Source organism: Oryza glaberrima, chromosome 4, assembly GCF_000147395.1.
Source record: "Oryza glaberrima chromosome 4, OglaRS2, whole genome shotgun sequence".
Lineage (NCBI taxonomy): Eukaryota > Viridiplantae > Streptophyta > Magnoliopsida > Poales > Poaceae > Oryza > Oryza glaberrima.
Window position 1 is genome coordinate 23,731,631 of NC_068329.1, and position 17,063 is coordinate 23,748,693.

The window sequence follows — 17,063 nt, forward strand, 5'->3', positions numbered from 1 at the left end:
GTGATCGCACTGGCACAGTGCCACCAGAAAACGAGCAACTCATTGCCAATGGATGAATGGAGTAGTATGTTAATACGAGTAGTAGTACCCGCTATCTTTGGCGTTTAATTCGAGGCTAATGCTGCCGTTCGTGTCACATCAGCGACCGGATTCATCTGCTGATCCTGTCGTCTTCCTCGTACCCTCTCTGCTGCTCCTTCCTCTTCCCTTTGTCGCCTACGCGAACCTGGTGCGAGGTGCCCCGTTGAGAAAAAATTGGGTTCGAATTTTTCTCTGGTTCGCTTGTGATTTTGTGGGGGCTAAAGAATCAATCCTTCGGGGCTCGGAGCGATGAACGTGGACCAGCTGATCCTGTTCGTCTTTGTGTGCTGTTTGTCCTCGAGGTTTGCAGGTGAGCTCTGTGATATTCAAGTCATGTTTGTTTCCCGTGCTGTTTCTTGGACATCGCCGTCGTGTTTGCCCTCCGAGTGTTGTTCTTAGGTTTGATTGATTGAACTACGGTCGGTGATTTGTTTTCTCTATGTTTTGACAGATGCGTATGATCCGGTAGATCCGAATGGGAACATCATAATCAACTGGGATTTTCAGAGCATCGAGAACGTCTACACGGTGCGCATGCCTGCTAGTGAGTTTAGTACTGCCGTTAATTTTTGACTGTTTGGGATCATCCCAGTAGTAGATATGCAGTCGAATAAAAGATTCAGAATTTCAGACGTACCATCGTTGCAACTATCCTTTTTATCTCGATTCTAACTTTTCCCCATTATTTCCTCCGGTGAAACTTATCATTAGTACAGCCGAAATACGATATTCTGACAAAAAAAATTTGACGTTCGCAACCGCCTACACCACGAATCAATCGGTATATCCTGTGCTTATGCAGGTCATGGTGAGCGTCCACAATCACCAGCTGTACCGCCACATCGAGCAGCCCGGGTGGCGGCTGAGCTGGAGGTGGGCCGGCAACGAGATCATCTGGGGCATGACGGGCGCGGAGGCGACGGAGCAGGGCAACTGCCACCGGATCCGTGGCGCCACCCGGCCGCATTGCTGCGAGAAGCAACCGGTCATCGTGGACCTGCCCCCCGGCACGCCGTACAACAACCAGGTCTCCAGCTGCTGCCGGGGCGGCGTGCTGTCGTCGCTCACGCAGAACAACCGGACGTCCACCGCGGCGTTCCAGATGGTGGTCGGCGGCTTCAGGCGCGCCACGTACCACGACGGCGACAGGGGCCCCGCACTGCCGTCACGCTTCGGCGTCGGAGTGCCCGGGTACTCCTGCAGCAACGCCACCAAGGTGAACGCGACCAGGTCACCGATCGGCAGGCACCGGCACGTCCAGTCTCTGCGTAAGGCTTCTCCCCTTTCTTTCTTATCGCGGCGCGTGCGTTGAGCGGGAGTTCTGAGCGATTCTTGCTGCCGCGCGCGCGGGCGCCGTGTGCAGTGACATGGCAGGTCACCTGCACGTACTCGCAGTTCATGGAGGCCGCGTCGCCGACGTGCTGCGTCTCCCTCTCGTCGTTCTACAACAGCACGATCGTGCCGTGTCCGCGTTGCAGCTGCGGCTGCCCACGATCCCCCACGGCGCCGCAATGCATCAGGCAAAACCCCCCGCGCACCCTCGTTTCCCACACCGCTTAAATCCTGTGCTATATATCCCACTCACTCATCTGCATTTTTGGTTGGTTTAATTTTCCAGCGAGGGCGAGAAGCCGGAGCTGCCGGCCGGCGACGGTGAGGCGGTCGCGCCGGTCTTCCGGTGCACCGACCACATGTGCCCAGTCCGGGTGCACTGGCACGTGAAGATCAGCTACCGTGAGTACTGGAGGGTGAAGGTGACGATAACCAACTACAACCAGGTCAAGAACTACAGCGACTGGAACCTGGTGGTGCAGCACCCGAACCTCCGGAGCCTGACGCAGCTGTTCAGCTTCAACTACCAGCCTCTCATCGAGTACGGCACCCTGAGTAGGTATCACTCACTTTAGCATGATCTCCGTTCGAATTGGATGAACAGAGTGAACCACAGAAGTTGTTGTTTGATTTTGCAGACGACACGGGGATGTTCTGGGGGATCCAGTACTACAACGAGATGATGCTGCAGGACGGTAATGTGCAGACGGAGATGATACTGAAGAAGGACAAGAGCGACTTCACCTTCTCCGGTGGATGGGCGTTCCCGAGGAGGGTGTACTTCGACGGCCACGAGTGCGTCATGCCACCGCCGGATCAGTACCCCTTGCTGCCCAACGGAGGCCCGGACTCGCGCGTCTCGGCGGCGCAACTGATCGCCAGCTCGTGCTTGTTGTTGCCATTCATTTTCCTTATCATGTAAAATATTATTTCGCCATCGTAATTGTTCGAGTAGGAAAGAGAAATACAGGTGCAATCGTGCAAACTTGCAGAGCCTAAACTTTTAGTGTAAAATTACTAAGGGCTGGGGTCTAAAGGACTGGGCTGAATTCTATGTATGTGTGTATATACCGTTTTGGGAGGAATTCCGTAAAGACTTTTCCCTTCCCAGGCCTCGTTTAGATGAAGCCCGGTAAATAACAATCTGTATTTTTTTTGAACTCCCTATCTATTTGTCGACAAATTCTTGGGCCAAAATCACCCAGATTTTTTTTTTGCCTTTGGATTAGCATCCAAAGGACAGGGAAAAAAGGTCATAAACATATTTTTTTCTGTCCGGACAAAATCAAAAGACAACATGGGCTGTAAATCAAGCCCACATAGAAAATACAAAAAAAAAAATTTAAATCCCATGATTCAAAGTGAGCAGCCCAAAAACACAGGACAACTTTATAACAGCCCAAAAATAACAAAAAAAAACCATTACAAGGGGACTTGCAAACCAAAAAGGTCACAAAAAGACAAAAAAAAGGCAGAGATCACACAGATCACGCTACTTCACACAAAAGGAAATCCACAGATCAATCAGGAGAAATCGAGCACGCCATGGACAGCTACGAGAAAGAGAGAGAAAAAGAAGCAGATTCTAACCAAGAACATGGAGGTCAAGAAGATCAAATCAACAACAAATAATCTCCCAGGTAAGTTCCACTTTACCTTTTTGTTGTTGATTGCACCGGATATGCCATACAGTATCAAAATCAAACAAAAACAACTCAGATTTGAAAATTCTTAGGGAAATTGCATGAAATTTTGGATTCCTTTACATCAAGCAGTACTGAGTAGGGAAACATGACTTTTGATTCAAAAAGATCCTTCTAATAAGCTATAAGTTTCATATTGAAATAAGGGGAAACATAGGGCACCAGAAGAACATACATCATACAGTGCACATATCTCTAACTTTTGCATCCCTAAACATATTCTGTTGATCACAACTAGTATGTCCTTCAATGAACATGATCCCTGTACCGCCAAAATGAGGAGCAAAAAGAACAAATTTTACTACACTTCCAGCAACAAAAGAACCCAAGATTTATGAATGCTCAGAGGATAAGAATAATTTCTCTGCTAACAAAACTTACCTTCACCCACGTTGACATCAATTTCCTGTACAACAGTTCAAAAAAAAAACAAATGATTGATTTCCTAGATAGCAAGCACAGCAGAAGACAATTCAAAAAAGGAACACAAAACAAAATATAAGGAACAAATATTTCATTTACTGACCATTGCTGTCATCCCACAATCCAAGCAGCTCCAAGGCCCTTGCTCCCAGAATCAACACATGCAAGAGCAACAAAAGCCAAAACAAAGTTGCTAAAAAGTACACATATAACCCAGTCAATATCACACAGAGAACAATTGACAGAGAACAATAGACCAAAAAAATGAAAATGTCATGTGGACACATATAAATATTATAGATATGAATATCTTGCACATCTGAAATTAGAGACAAAAATTTCTCAACAGTTGCTATCTCAGATAACTTGTGAGATAACGGGCACCACACTAAACCTAAAAATTCCATGCTAAGCAATGGAAGTAAACTAGAGACAGTATGTCAAGCTTCTATCAAGGAAGAAGCCTCAGGTCAATCTATATTCTACCAAGAGAAATAGAGATAACAGAAAAAAAAAACAGTACAAAACTAGGCCTACATTACTAACTAGCAAAAAACAAATATATCAGGCACATATCTAAGAAAATAAAGATGCCTAGGGTTCCCCAAACTACAAGTCTCTGATAAAACCAATATCAATAATTAACAATCTAACTACCAATAATCAGTTACAGTGCGAAATAATAAAAATTACAACTGTAACTAAGGTATATTTCCACTGTAAGTGGTGTGAGTTGCACTGTAAGTGTGTTTTAGGACTGCATGAAACCTAAAATATTGACTTCATCTGTTAAATCAAAGATTCAAAACTGAAAATACAATTTGAAAACTAAACTAAATCCCCAGATGAAAGAAGTGGGCATCAAATACCATAACTAAATCAAAAAAGATACAAGGTTTAAGATCAGCCATTCAAATGCCTCAAGAGATATATTTTTTGTGGGTAATTTCCTAATAGAAAACATATATTGAAGCTGACATCCACATAAATGCAACCAATAAAAAAACATGGAGCTATACATCCATAAATTTTTCTGCAAGAAAAAGTTTGACGATCATAGAATTTACCTGGCTAGTTCTCCTTTTCTGTTTTAATGAAAGGAATAAGTAGACACATAAGAGTTATGTCCCGGGCAGCACTTGTTAAGCAAAAACAAAGCAGAATCTATGCAAGACAAAGAAAGAAAGTTAATGTTGGTTGCATACATTAACAGACAACATAAATGAAGCGGCCTCACACTTGCAATGGCACAAGAAGGCAAGCTAATTTCAGTAAAAACATCTAATTAATTCAAAAATGGATGATAACCCTACACTGCATTGACTGGAAAAAAAATCTACAACATAAGGGGAAGCAATACAAACTCACTATTGTTTTTATGAAACTAAAAGTACACATATTCTAACTTATGCATGCACAACTGACAAAAAAGAGTCCCTAGGGTTCCCAAACTACAAGTGTCCTAGTTTTCACACAAATCAGTAATATACCCAAGGTCAATCAATTACAAAATCTAACTACCAACAGTCAGTTACAGTGAGAGATAACAGAAATTACAACTGTAACTTAGGTATATTTCCACTGTAACTGGACTGTAAATGGTGACGAGTTGTACTGTAAGTATGTTTTAAGTTAGAATTACTGTAATTTCAGACTGCATGAAATCCAAAAATATTTAAGTTAGGTAGTCAGATTACCTAGAACATATAAAACTGACATGCTTTTTAAATATTTCTATTACATGCACCAACCATACTTGATTTAAATTACATGCAGGGGCTGATAGAACAAAGTCTCAAGTAACAGGAAATACAACTGAAGAATTAAGAAGAAGACAGTTGAAGGTTAGAAAATCATGCTTACCTATTATTGTGCATCATATCTGATCTTCATAGAAAATTTCATCTAGCACAAATTTATGTATGTAAAAAATTAGTCATGAAGCATGACAAAAATTACAGTGATAATTAACCAAAAAATTAGAACTGTATATTCAGTTACAGTGAGAAATAACAAAAATTACAACTGCAACTGCAGTGCATATGGACTGTAACTGGACTATGACTGGAATCATGCATAACTTTGTCCAAAAATCCAATACTCATGCAACAACATCAACATTATTCCCTACTATAACATGATCTAAATCATATTATAAATTACCTAAATGATGGCCTATCTTCAACCAGAAAATCATGTCTACTATCAATGAAATTGAGAACTGAAATACTATTTCAAAACTTAACAAAATTACATAAGATTAGAACAGTCAGTTATAATTGCAAATGTAACTGAGGTATAGTTCCACTGTAACTTCACTGAGTTGTACTGTAATTATGTTTTAAGTTAGAATTATTGTAATTACATTTTGTAATGCTTTTATTAACATTTTGCAGGAACAATCTCAGCTGTAGAATCAACTAAGGACATCAAGTTGGACACCAAGAAAAAAGAACCACTACAGATGAAAAGTACATAAACAACTATAAATAGATACTATATTGTTCCCAATTAACTCAAAATAGAAATCAAACTATTTTGACCTATTGAACAAATTATATTAATGAACCTTTCATACTTACCAAACATAACACTGTAGTTTCTCATGAAAACTTCAATTTTCTCCAGTTGCAGGTCATGAAGAAGTACAAGATGAAAAAAGAAGAAGCCAAGAATCAGATAAGAGCAATATTATGGCAAAACATATTAAAGAAACCAAAAGTCAGACCAACGAAGTTGTTCCAGGTCAGAATGGCATTGTTATTACTATATTCATGCAAATCTTTCAAGATACTATTGAAACATTGTAATTATAGTGGACTAGCATTCTAAACTTTGTATACAACTAAAGTTGAACTATAACAGACCTAATTTTGACTACATCTGAGTGATAAAAACTGCAAAGAATCTAATGACATAATTACAAAATTATGTCACTAAACTATATGCAGATTTTCCAATTCAAACGAAATCAAAATTAAGTACTTATATAAACACAAAACATGCACAAACACATACTTGTATTGAATTTCTATTTCAGTACTAATGCAACAACATCAGTATTAGTTCCTATTGTAGCTTCTATCAGAAATTCAGTACTCATGCAATAATATCAGCATTACTTCGTATTGTAACATGTTCTAAAAATATTAATATAACCTAACACATGCAGGGGCTGATAGAACAAAGGCTGAAGTAACAAGGAATTCACAATCAGAGAGATGTGGAAGTGACAGAATTGACTCTGAAGAATTAAGAAGAAACAATACAGTTGAAGGTTAGAAAAAACATGCTTACCTATTATTATGCACCATATCTGATCTTTGTTGAAAATTTCATCTAGTACAAATTATATAAGGCAAAAATTAGAGGTGAAGCATGATAAATAAAAATAATCTAACTACCTTAATTCAGTTACAGTTAGAAATAACAAAAGTTACAACTGTAACTACAGTGCATATGGACTGTAACTGGAATCATGCTTAACTTTCTCCTAAAATTCAATAGCATCAGCATTATTCCATGTTGTAACATGTTATAAAATGACCCAAAACATGCAGGATGTCATAGATTGCAGGCTCAAGTTACAGGGAATACACAATCAAAGACATGTGTAAGTGACATAATCGACTCCAAAGAATTAAGAAGCAAGAAGACAATTCAAGGTCAGAAAATCATGCTTACCTGTCATTGGCACCATATATGATATTTGTAGAAATTTTCATCTAGCACAAATTTATATACATTAAAAATTAGAGGTGAAGCATGATAAATAAAAATAATCTAACTACCTGCATTCAGTTACAGTGAGAAATAATAAAAGTTACAACTGTAACTACAGTGTATATGGACTGTAACTGGACTATAAGGGGAATACATTAAGCAAAATCAACATCATATGAAGAATTAGAGGCTAAGGATAATGCAGTAGTATGTGAAAGCAAAACTAATAGAGTGGGACTTATTCAGATTCAAAAATATAAATCAAGCAGTATTTAGCCTCAAAAATGGTGTCAAAACAATAAAAAAAGCCTTTCATTTTGTCAACATCATATGATTGTTTTTTGCAAAACTCAAATTTTGACTAATGATGCTTTCATTTTCAGTTCTAGGATCTCATTACCTCCAGGATTTTGGAAAAAGGCAAAAAATCAGCAACAATTGGATCAGAGATTGGCAAAAATAAAGCACAAATACTTTATGATCAATACACATTTCTTAACGAAAATGAAAGACTGGTAAGTACAATCATGTTTTCCAAAAATGAAGAATATATTTATTTCTTTGTCGAATAAATGTAAACAGGTGCAGGGGGGACAAATGAGCTATACTAACCTCATGCAACACATAATTCAAAGTCCACGTGTCAGCTTGCAAGCAAATGAAGTAAGCATATTTATGGAGTAAATAACAATTTCTGCAAGCATCGGAGGTGTACAACTTGGGAATTTTCAAAAAGTTTCAAGATGAATTAATGGAGACATTAAATCTTGAAATGTCAGCTATACAACATGGAAAGACATACAAGGTATATGCAGCTGCAAATCTAATATACTGCTGGTTCACAAACCAGACAGAAAAATGTTTTCACATTTACTTGTACTATGCAGATTATATTGCTATATATAGACTATGCACTGTTCAGCATTCAGTACAGTTAAAAGATTTGTCTCATTTCATGCTCTCCCCAAAGAAGAAACACAAAACAACTCTAATAAAACATGCACTAAATCAGAAATGTCAATTAAGAACCATACAGTCCATCCAAAGTCAGAAGCTAGCTCTGCCTCATTTCATTGGCAGAGAAGAAAGTACACAACATGTACCCAAGAAAAGGGGGTACGCACTGAAAAACCATCCAGATTTTTAACTTGAAAGAACATCAAATTCAGCAAAAAAAAAAAAAAATGAAGCCAAGACTCCCCACTCTAGCCCAGAGACAAAATTCAAAGCACCAGCCTTAAATTCCTGAAAGCATCATACAAGTTCTACTTTCCTTGTTCAAGCAAAACAAATTCTGAACCAAAGAACAACATATACACAGAAAGAGCAACAAACCAAGAATCAAGGCAAAACGCATGCAGGGGATTGGATTTCATTTAACCAAACAACTCAGCATACTGGGAAATCAAGCCGCACATATCTGAAACGAAGCTATTCATAAGATGAAGAAGGCAACACAAAACATACTTGGGGATGAGTTAACATGCATATGTGAAACGAAATTCTTCATATGCATAAAAATTCAGATATACGCAGGGAGTTGACAGATCAATCATCTCTGAAATGAAAATGCTTCACATGCAGAAAAATTCAAACACATGCAAGGCGTTTAACAGATCAGTCAACTAAATATCTGAAAATGAATGCAACATTCAGATAAAGTTGCAGCGATGCTTCCCCTACTGTATTCAAATGACACATATCAGCAATATAATGTTGTCATAATTAATTCCCCCTACCAATCCTACTGGGGTGGAGCTAGGAAGTCCCCATCTACCAGCCACAAATCCAAGCTCAGTGACAAGCCAAAAAAAAAATCACCGATTCGCTGTGCGCTAACCCCACATCACACAAAGCACAAAATATACACTGATCTGCTGCAAGTGATTTGCAGATTTCTGCATAGTAGGAGTTCTACTCCAGCAGAAACAAAACACAGACAACTACATGATACTAACATACAAAAAGAACACAATGAGAGGCCAGAAAATACTGGATTTTATAGTGGCTTGTTGCTAACTAATTTGGATCAGCACCACTGAACAATATTGGGATGCATTCATAATTGAAAAGAAAAATAAGGCACTGAGCAAACCTGAAAAAGTATTGATACAGTTATTATATGCTCATAATAAGATCAGGAACACACAGGGAAATTGGCAAGATGCCATGCCAGATTTACTTGGCATCATTAAGAAATATGAAACACACATGGTATATACCATTAACCATGTAGGTGCATCATTCAAAACTATGGAAACAGAGCTAAGCTTATGTGTGAAAAAAGCACCCCTTGGAAAATAACCTCTTCTCCTAATCAGAACCATAGATGTCTGCCAAAAAAACATAGCTAAGCTTATGCGTTGAATGTGGCATCTTCTTCCTACTTTTCCAAGCATAGACACATAAAAAAGCTGTACAGAGAAGCAAATCAATGATTACACAAATTTATAACTGAAGTTGCACAGATTTGAAAATGCAACTACAACAACCAGGGAGTGCAATACGTCGCCGAATGTATATGCAGTTTACACAAAACAAATGCAAGCCCAGTCCAGTCCTGAAAAATATGGTGTGCTAGTACGAAGCATCATTTGCTATCCGTCGGTACTCAGGCATGTGCTGGGTGAAAGTGAACCAAGAAACACAGAGAAACATTTCAGAAAGCAGAGTTGTCTCTCTTCGCCTCCCATGCAAAATTTTGAACAAGCAAATAATCTATAGAAATATAGCAGTGTCACTGTCTTCAGTCAGAGAGTTCATTTCGTGATCTCTAAGCCAAATAAGATCGCTGAAACCTTTCAAAACATCTCTCTCTCTCTCTCTCAATCTCTCTCTCTCTCTCTCTCATTTGACAAGTACACAGTTCATCACTAAATCTGCTGCTTGCATATCACATATACAGAAGGAGCTGTGCATGTTAAGAACAGAAGGAAATAACAAAATCCCCTGTACAGGACAGAACAGAACAGAGGGGAAAATTCCTAGCAAACCTGTAAATCTGCTAAAAGGATGTCCAATTTACTCCGAAAAATGCAAATCAAACACAAAAAAAATCCCTATCTACCAGCCACAAATCCGAGCTCAGTGACAAGGCAAAAAAAAAAAAATCCAGCCATCGTTTCCACCGATGCCTAGTTCGTTGGTTACGATTTAGTCTAATCCCAAATCACACAAAGCAGAAAATTGATATGCTGATAATCTCATCCATGTACTCTATCTGGGCAATCCCTCTCAATCTTTCATCTCATGAACACAGAAGGAAAAGGTACTGTGAAAGTTCACCTGCAAAAAAAACAGAAATAACCTAGAAAATTTCAAATAGTGTGTCGCTTTACCTATAAATAAACAGATCAGAGCACTGCTCACCTAGAACTTAACAAAATAAAAAAGCAACAGCTAGGCAGTTCCCTAATAATTATTTGAACATATAAATCTCATCGGCATGACATAGAAATCAACAGATCAGGGCACTAATCACCTAGAACATATAAATCTGATCAACAATACATAGAAATCACGGATCCACTGAAACTAAAACGAAAACGAAATCGACTCAGGACCAAGCTTCGAAACCTTGACCGATTCAAATCGAGAAAACTAACCAAAAAACCGTTGAAAAAATTTCACCACTGGGAACTACAAACGAAGATTGGACTCACCGGTTGAATCCAGGGGGAGAAAATCGATCCAAACGATGGATCTCTCTCCCTCTCGCTGGAGAGAATGAGAGAGAGAACAAGAAAGCGAGAGTGAACGAAAGAGAGAGAGCGCGCGCGGAGACAACGAGGAGAAAGCGATAAGTAAGAAAAAAAAAACGGCTACGGACACGGCGTGGAAATCGAAATTTAACAGCGCCACGAGACCGAGGAGACCAGGCTTTGACTCCCACGCGTCCTGATCCAAACCAAACCGTGCACGCATCTTAAAGTATATCGGACGAAAAAAAACGACAAATATCGGGGGTAGAAATTTAATGACAAATATCTAGCAAAATCGTTTTTTTTCTTTCCCTATTCCATCAATATATTCCAGCACTGTCTAATACTAGCGTCTTCTCCGACGACGAAAAAAAGTGTTAGCACCACCAGATAGAGGGTTGGCCGGCGCTACGGTGGGCTGGTGGTGGCCATGATGGGGTGGAGATGGCGCCACCTTGGCCATGAGATAAAAGGGGACGGACGGTGTGGGACTGTGGGTGGCAAGAGAAGCTTGTTGTTGGCTGAAATTCAACCCAAAACTACTGAAATTGCACCTTAGTACCTTACATTTACCTTACTTAAAAGGTGGTTTCTTGACGAAACGTAAATTACAGGTAGCGCATTTTTCTTAGATAATGCAGGCAGTACATTTTTGCTGCTTTATACTAGCAACTGCAAATCTTGTTCTTATTCACTAAGCGATATAAGTCTATATTTATTCTCATCAGTAGTCTCTTGGGCTAAATGCACTCACTTTGAACTCCACAAAAGCCATCACCAATTCCTTCCCACCAAATTTTCACTTCTTTAGACCGAGGAAGGTTAAGACGAATCCGACGTAATTGTAACGGTAGAGCTGTCGCATCATGGAGATCTTGCTGTCATCCCACGGCGGGTACCTGGCCGTCAGCTCGATAAGGTATCCTCTCGTCAGAACCGCCTTCTTGTGGCTGAACATCTCGAAGGAGTACTTGCCGTGGTACTGCCCGAATCCGCTCTCGCCGACGCCGCCGAACGGCAGCGAATCGATCCCGTACTGCAGAGGATTGCCACAAGAAAAGATGACATCAAATAACTCTGTAGTACGTACTGGATCTGCAATTCCTATGTTCTTGTTTGGATGGGCTCAGTTTGGCCCATATAAACTGATGGGCCGAGATTGAAGCCCATCAAGCAAGGCCTGGGTGGGGTAAGGCGTGTGTGCATACTTGTACAACTGCGTCGTTGAACGTAACGCTCCCCGACGACGTCTCCTCGACGATTCGGCGCCTCAGTGCGGCGTTTTTGGTGAACGCGTAGACGGCGAGCGGCCTCGGCCGCGCTCTCACGAAGGCGATGCTGTCCTCTATCTTCTTCACCTGTGAGAAAGGTAGCCGTTTCATTTGATCTGTCTAGTGGTACTCCGCTCTGCATAGAGGAGGATGTTAAGAACTTTTTAATTTACCGTGATGATGGGCAGGAGAGGGCCGAAGATCTCCTCTGTCATGATCGCGGAGTCGAGTGGGGGATTCAGCAGAATCGTGGGCTCGATGCACCTGAAATTTTTTCGTGAGTTGGTCAACTTTGGGTTGTCTTACCGACAGATTGATCAACGACACGCAGTTTTGTTCAGAATTTACAGGTTCTTGGCGTCCAATGTGCCCCCGTGGAGGACGGACGCCGCGACCGATTTGTCCTTGAGAAGGTCACTCAGCCGCTGGAAGTGCCTCGCGTTGACGATCCGCGCCATGTGGTCCGAGTCGGCGAAGAACTTCTTCAGCGTCGACTTGAGCGCCTTGATCTTCGGACGAGACCGACACGTGCACGCCGCGAGACAGACACACAAACGTCAGGCACAAATGCGACTCGGGTAGCAAAGCAGAGGAGGCGTGACGTGAGGTGAAAACGCACCAGGACGGGCACGAAGCGCTCCTCGACGAGGACGTAGTCGATGGCCAGGCAGGCCTGGCCGGCGCAGGACGACCACTTGCCCCCGACGACGCGGTTCACCGCGGTCTGCAGGTCCCGCGCGCTGCCGCCGATCGTGTCGAAGATGCAGGGGCACTTCCCGCCGAGCTCAAGCGCCACGGGCGTCAGGTGCTTCGCGGCCGCGGCCATCACGACGCGCGCGATGCGCGGGCTCCCTGCAATGCCGCGCGCGACAGAAACCCAACACATATCAACGGCGTTTCAGCCGGGGGACCCAAAAGCTACCAGTGTGTCCTCCATGGACCATGGTTATATTACCGGTGAAAAGGACCTTGTCCCATCTGTGTTCCATGAGCTGCTCGCCAACCTCCGGCCCGCCCTGGATGACCTTCACGGCCGTGGCGTCCATGTATTTGCCGACGTTGTCGCCGAGGAACTTAGCGGTGGCCGGCGCCAGCTCCGATGGCTTCAGCGCGACCGCATTGCCGGCCGCCAATGCTCCAACGAGAGGCTCCAGAGAGAGGCCTGCATGCATAGAGCACACAAAGTCGTTGCCTGATTAGTTGATACAGTACCCAAAAGTAGACAGTCAGTGTACTACCCTTGTCCCTCATGGCCTCGTGGGCACCCACGCTTGCGTCTCTACTCTCTGGATTAGTACATGCATGCATGTGCAAAGGCTGTGGATTGTGGTAGCCAGAGTGACATCCACAGGCGCAGACCGCGCGCAGATGAACGGTCAGTCATTTACGCTTTTCACAATTTCACTGCCTGTGAAAATTCTGACTGCTGTAACACATGCTAGCTAGTACTATCTCCGTCCCAAAATAAGTGCAGCTATAGATATCCGTGCCCAACGTTTAACCATCTGTCTTATTTAAAAAATTTGTGAAAAATTTGAAAATATTTAGTCACACATAAAGTATTATTCATGTTTTATCATCTAATAGCAATAAAAATACTAATCATAAAAAAAATTAAATAAGACGAACGGTCAAACGTTAAACGTGAATAGTGTAAAACTACACTTATTTTGAGACGGAGGGAGTACGTCGCTTGGTTTATGCTGAGGCGAGCATAGCAGGGGTACACATGCTAATACGCTGTTTTTGCAAAAAAGAAAAAAAAAGTAGAAAGTCCAAATTACCCTTCTGAGCACACAGTGAAATAAGTATGTTGCTATAGTAAAAAAACAGTGATTTGCAGTTTTTACTGTAGAAAGTCACGGTACTGTTAACCTCTGACTTTAACACCTAAAGTCAGGGATCTCAATCCGTACGAATTACCTCTCTCAATTAAAAAAACAAACATATTTTTTCACCCTCAACTTATTACATTGAACGAAGGCCAACTCCAAAGCAGTTTCGGTCCTACATGGCACACACATGGAAGTCCAATCAGCATAAAAAATATAAACAAATATGGGGCCCACTTGTCAGTTATGCTTCTCTCAGTCAGTACATGTGGTCCCTATCTTTTTTATGTCTTTTTATGATGACTGAACTACCACGTGTGTCATGTAGGACCTAAACCACTTTGGAGTCTATTCGAGGGATGATTCGTCTGGTATTAAAAATTGAGGACGATGAAGAATGTTAGTTTTTTAATTGAGGGAGGTAATTCGTAGTACTACATTTTTTTTTTTTTGGGGGGAGGGAGGGGTATTCGGATTTTTTCAGAAAGAAACATGCTGAACATTGGGTTTGACGACTGAAGCAATATTCTGAGACAACGCCCCAAGTATAAACTGATTGCCACCCAAAAGAAAAGTACTTTAGTTCCAACTATCAAGCGTCAAACTAGCTACCAAAAAAAACAGTGGTAGCTCTGTGTATGTTGAGTTTTTCTGGGACGGAGGGATATATTCGTCTGAAGTACTACTACGAATAATCAAAGTTTGCATGTTAGCAACTGGCCCTACTAGCAACAGGATACCATAGCACAGCTATTCGCTGTTAAACTCAAAAGCTGTATTGAATCCGACAATTCAAGGACTATCGTAAGCTAATCATGTGCACTGAGCTATGGTACTAGTACACCCTTTGAGCTGAAGGAGTGTTGGCCAGCCAGACAATCGGTAGGACGTAAATGAGTGTTGCTATACGTCCGACTTCCTCGTCCGACCCCCATCCAATCCAACCTTATCTACCAATCGTTTCGCTCCACACAGACCAACTTCTCTCTGTGTGGGCCAGAGCAATTACGGAGTAGCAAAGTGCTGGTCGGACATACCAGTCATATGTATAGCGATTTTCGACGTTAAATACCCTCCCACAAACACAATAAATCGAATAGAGCCTTCTAATACTCCGTATATACGTTTGCTATATATATATTGCTATTCTTCTATACTCTTGTACTGCTAGCAGCATGCATCGCCGCATGGCAGGCAGCCATAGCTAGATTTGTCCCGACAAAGTATAGGTGAAAATTTAATGGACCGATTCATCAATATAAAGCGAGAGTAGCACCGTTTTCCTGACAATGCTTCACATGGGCAGCCGCACTCTCTGCTAATGCTCTTGCTTGAAGAAGGGTAAACGAAGGAAAAAAAATCGCTGTGACCTGTGAGAGATTGATGATGGTTTGCTTACCCAACGGGACATTCCAGCAAGAGAAGACGAGGATGACCCCGAGCGGCTGCGGCTCCAGCTGCGCCCTTGCCGGGAACGCGATTAGCGGCACCCAGACCTGCAACCAGCGAGGCGTCAGAACTCAGAACCAGGAGAAGCAAACCATTCATGTAAAATAATCGAACAGTGCACACTAAAGCGTGGTCAGATCAGGCTTGCCTTCTCCGGCGCCATCCATTTCCCGACCTCACGCAGCGCGGCGTTCGCCGACTTGACAAGCACGCCGATCTAAAATCACACAACCAGTCGCATATATACAAGTTAAACGGAATCATATCAGCAGATCGATCAGTTGGCAGTTTGGCACACGGGAAACGCCAAATGCATATTCATCGCCAACTAATCAATTAACCTCGTCTCTGTAGGCCTCGGCTTGGTGCTTGCCGAGGTCCTCGCGGAGCGCCCGGAACGCGGCGGCCTCCTCCTCCGCCAAGAGCCGGAGGAGCCCCCGGAGCTGCGACTGCCTCCACTCCAGGCTCCGCGTCCTGCCGCTCTCGTACGCCGCCCTCAGCTCGGCCACCGTCCCGCTCACGGTCTCGCCGGGCCCAAGCGCGGGCGGCGGCGGCTCGCCCCCGACCTCCTCGACGCTAGGCGCCACCCTTCCCATCCTCCTTTCCTCACTCTGCTTCACCAACCTCACTGACTCACTCCAGTGTATTGAAACTTTGCAAGCAGAAAGTTGAAGAAAGCCTCGGGCCGGCGAGGCCAATTTATGGCAACTGACGTGCGCCTGAGCCTATGGCCTACGCTACGCATGAATGCATGATACGAATTAAATGCTGGCACCAGGGCGGTTCAGTAGAATTGACGTCCATTATTGTTGTAAACTGGTGCAAAGGTGCATCATTGGTACTACTGCCGGTTGCTAGGACCGAAAAAGTGAGCACATGCCATGCGCCCATGCCACGGAGAAAACTTGAGGATTTTGCCAGGGCCAGGGCGATCCATCGCCGTCCGGGTGAGTACGAGGGCGTGTGCTCGTAGCATGGTTGTGAATTATATTCTAATAATCTAACCTATAATTCACCAACTACCTCTTACATCCTTCATACTTCATTCATCAAATCTAACGGATGAAAATCATCGAATCCAACCGCTCCTGTTGCCCCACGTCTCCCCCGCCTCCCCTTCTCACACCCCATCACTCCTGAAATCACGGCGCATCCACCCTCCTCTCTTTCTCTCTAGCTCTTCTCTCCTCTCTCTCTCGCACTCACCCGACGTCGCCCCACCCGCGCGTCACCGATTCCCCATCCACGATTTCTCTCCTCTCCCGCGCCGCCCCTCCGTCGTCGTCGCGTGAAGTCCTCGCCGATCCCCCGCCTTCGTCGCGCCGATCCAAGTCGCGGCATCGTCAAACCCCTGTTCCCAGGTCGCCGTCGCTGATCCCGCATCTCCTCTGCCCCGTTCTTGCCGATCCCCCGCCTCCGTCGCGCCGTCACGTCGCCGATTCCCTCTCCTCGTCGAGAGCGCCGCGGGGTTCAGTCGATGCCGATCCCCAATTTGTTGTCGCCGCCTCCTTCTCCCCTGATTGAAGTGTTGTCAAGTTTCTCCGAGGT

The 17,063-nt window shown here is 43.1% G+C and overlaps 2 protein-coding genes, 1 long non-coding RNA gene and 1 pseudogene across 11 annotated transcripts; 2 read left to right on the forward strand and 2 right to left on the reverse strand.

Moving 5' to 3' along the window:
- The first annotated feature begins 162 nt into the window (after positions 1–162).
- Positions 163–2,708, forward strand: LOC127771044 (COBRA-like protein 7). Its single transcript, XM_052296848.1, has 6 exons — positions 163–391; positions 533–609; positions 884–1,349; positions 1,445–1,601; positions 1,700–1,968; positions 2,052–2,708. Exons 1-6 carry the CDS (start codon positions 331–333, stop codon positions 2,333–2,335), a joined length of 1,314 nt encoding a protein of 437 aa, XP_052152808.1. The 5' UTR covers positions 163–330; the 3' UTR covers positions 2,336–2,708.
- Positions 2,709–2,773: 65 nt separating this feature from the next.
- LOC127771045 (uncharacterized) lies at positions 2,774–7,767 on the forward strand (annotated as a pseudogene).
- On the reverse strand, positions 3,134–11,061 carry LOC127771046 (uncharacterized). 9 transcript variants are annotated; one of them, XR_008017058.1, is made up of 8 exons: positions 10,925–11,061; positions 7,224–10,547; positions 6,837–6,878; positions 6,122–6,151; positions 5,403–5,444; positions 3,643–4,703; positions 3,498–3,522; positions 3,134–3,378 (listed from the first exon to the last, which is right to left on the reverse strand). It is a non-coding gene; the product is annotated as an uncharacterized LOC127771046 (long non-coding RNA). The 9 variants fall into 9 exon arrangements; XR_008017060.1 differs by having other exon boundaries at positions 6,122–6,161; XR_008017061.1 differs by having other exon boundaries at positions 6,122–6,878; positions 7,224–7,264.
- A 400-nt stretch (positions 11,062–11,461) lies between these two features.
- On the reverse strand, positions 11,462–16,197 carry LOC127771043 (aldehyde dehydrogenase family 3 member F1-like). The gene is made up of 9 exons (XM_052296846.1): positions 15,857–16,197; positions 15,664–15,732; positions 15,466–15,562; positions 13,190–13,396; positions 12,854–13,086; positions 12,583–12,743; positions 12,408–12,498; positions 12,172–12,321; positions 11,462–11,999 (listed from the first exon to the last, which is right to left on the reverse strand). Exons 1-9 carry the CDS (start codon positions 16,109–16,111, stop codon positions 11,763–11,765), a joined length of 1,500 nt encoding a protein of 499 aa, XP_052152806.1. The 5' UTR covers positions 16,112–16,197; the 3' UTR covers positions 11,462–11,762.
- Positions 16,198–17,063: the final 866 nt, after the last annotated feature.

Coding starts and splice junctions, on each gene's coding strand:
- LOC127771044 (XM_052296848.1), top strand. CDS start 331: ATGAACGTGGACCAGCTGATCCTGTTCGTCTTTGTGTGCTGTTTGTCC. Junction 392..532: donor TTTGTCCTCGAGGTTTGCAG/GTGAGCTCTGTG, acceptor ATGTTTTGACAG/ATGCGTATGATCCGGTAGAT. Junction 1,969..2,051: donor CATCGAGTACGGCACCCTGA/GTAGGTATCACT, acceptor TTGATTTTGCAG/ACGACACGGGGATGTTCTGG.
- LOC127771043 (XM_052296846.1), bottom strand. CDS start 16,111: ATGGGAAGGGTGGCGCCTAGCGTCGAGGAGGTCGGGGGCGAGCCGCCG. Junction 15,563..15,663: donor AATGGATGGCGCCGGAGAAG/GCAAGCCTGATC, acceptor CGCTGGTTGCAG/GTCTGGGTGCCGCTAATCGC. Junction 13,397..15,465: donor TTGCTGGAATGTCCCGTTGG/GTAAGCAAACCA, acceptor CTATGCATGCAG/GCCTCTCTCTGGAGCCTCTC.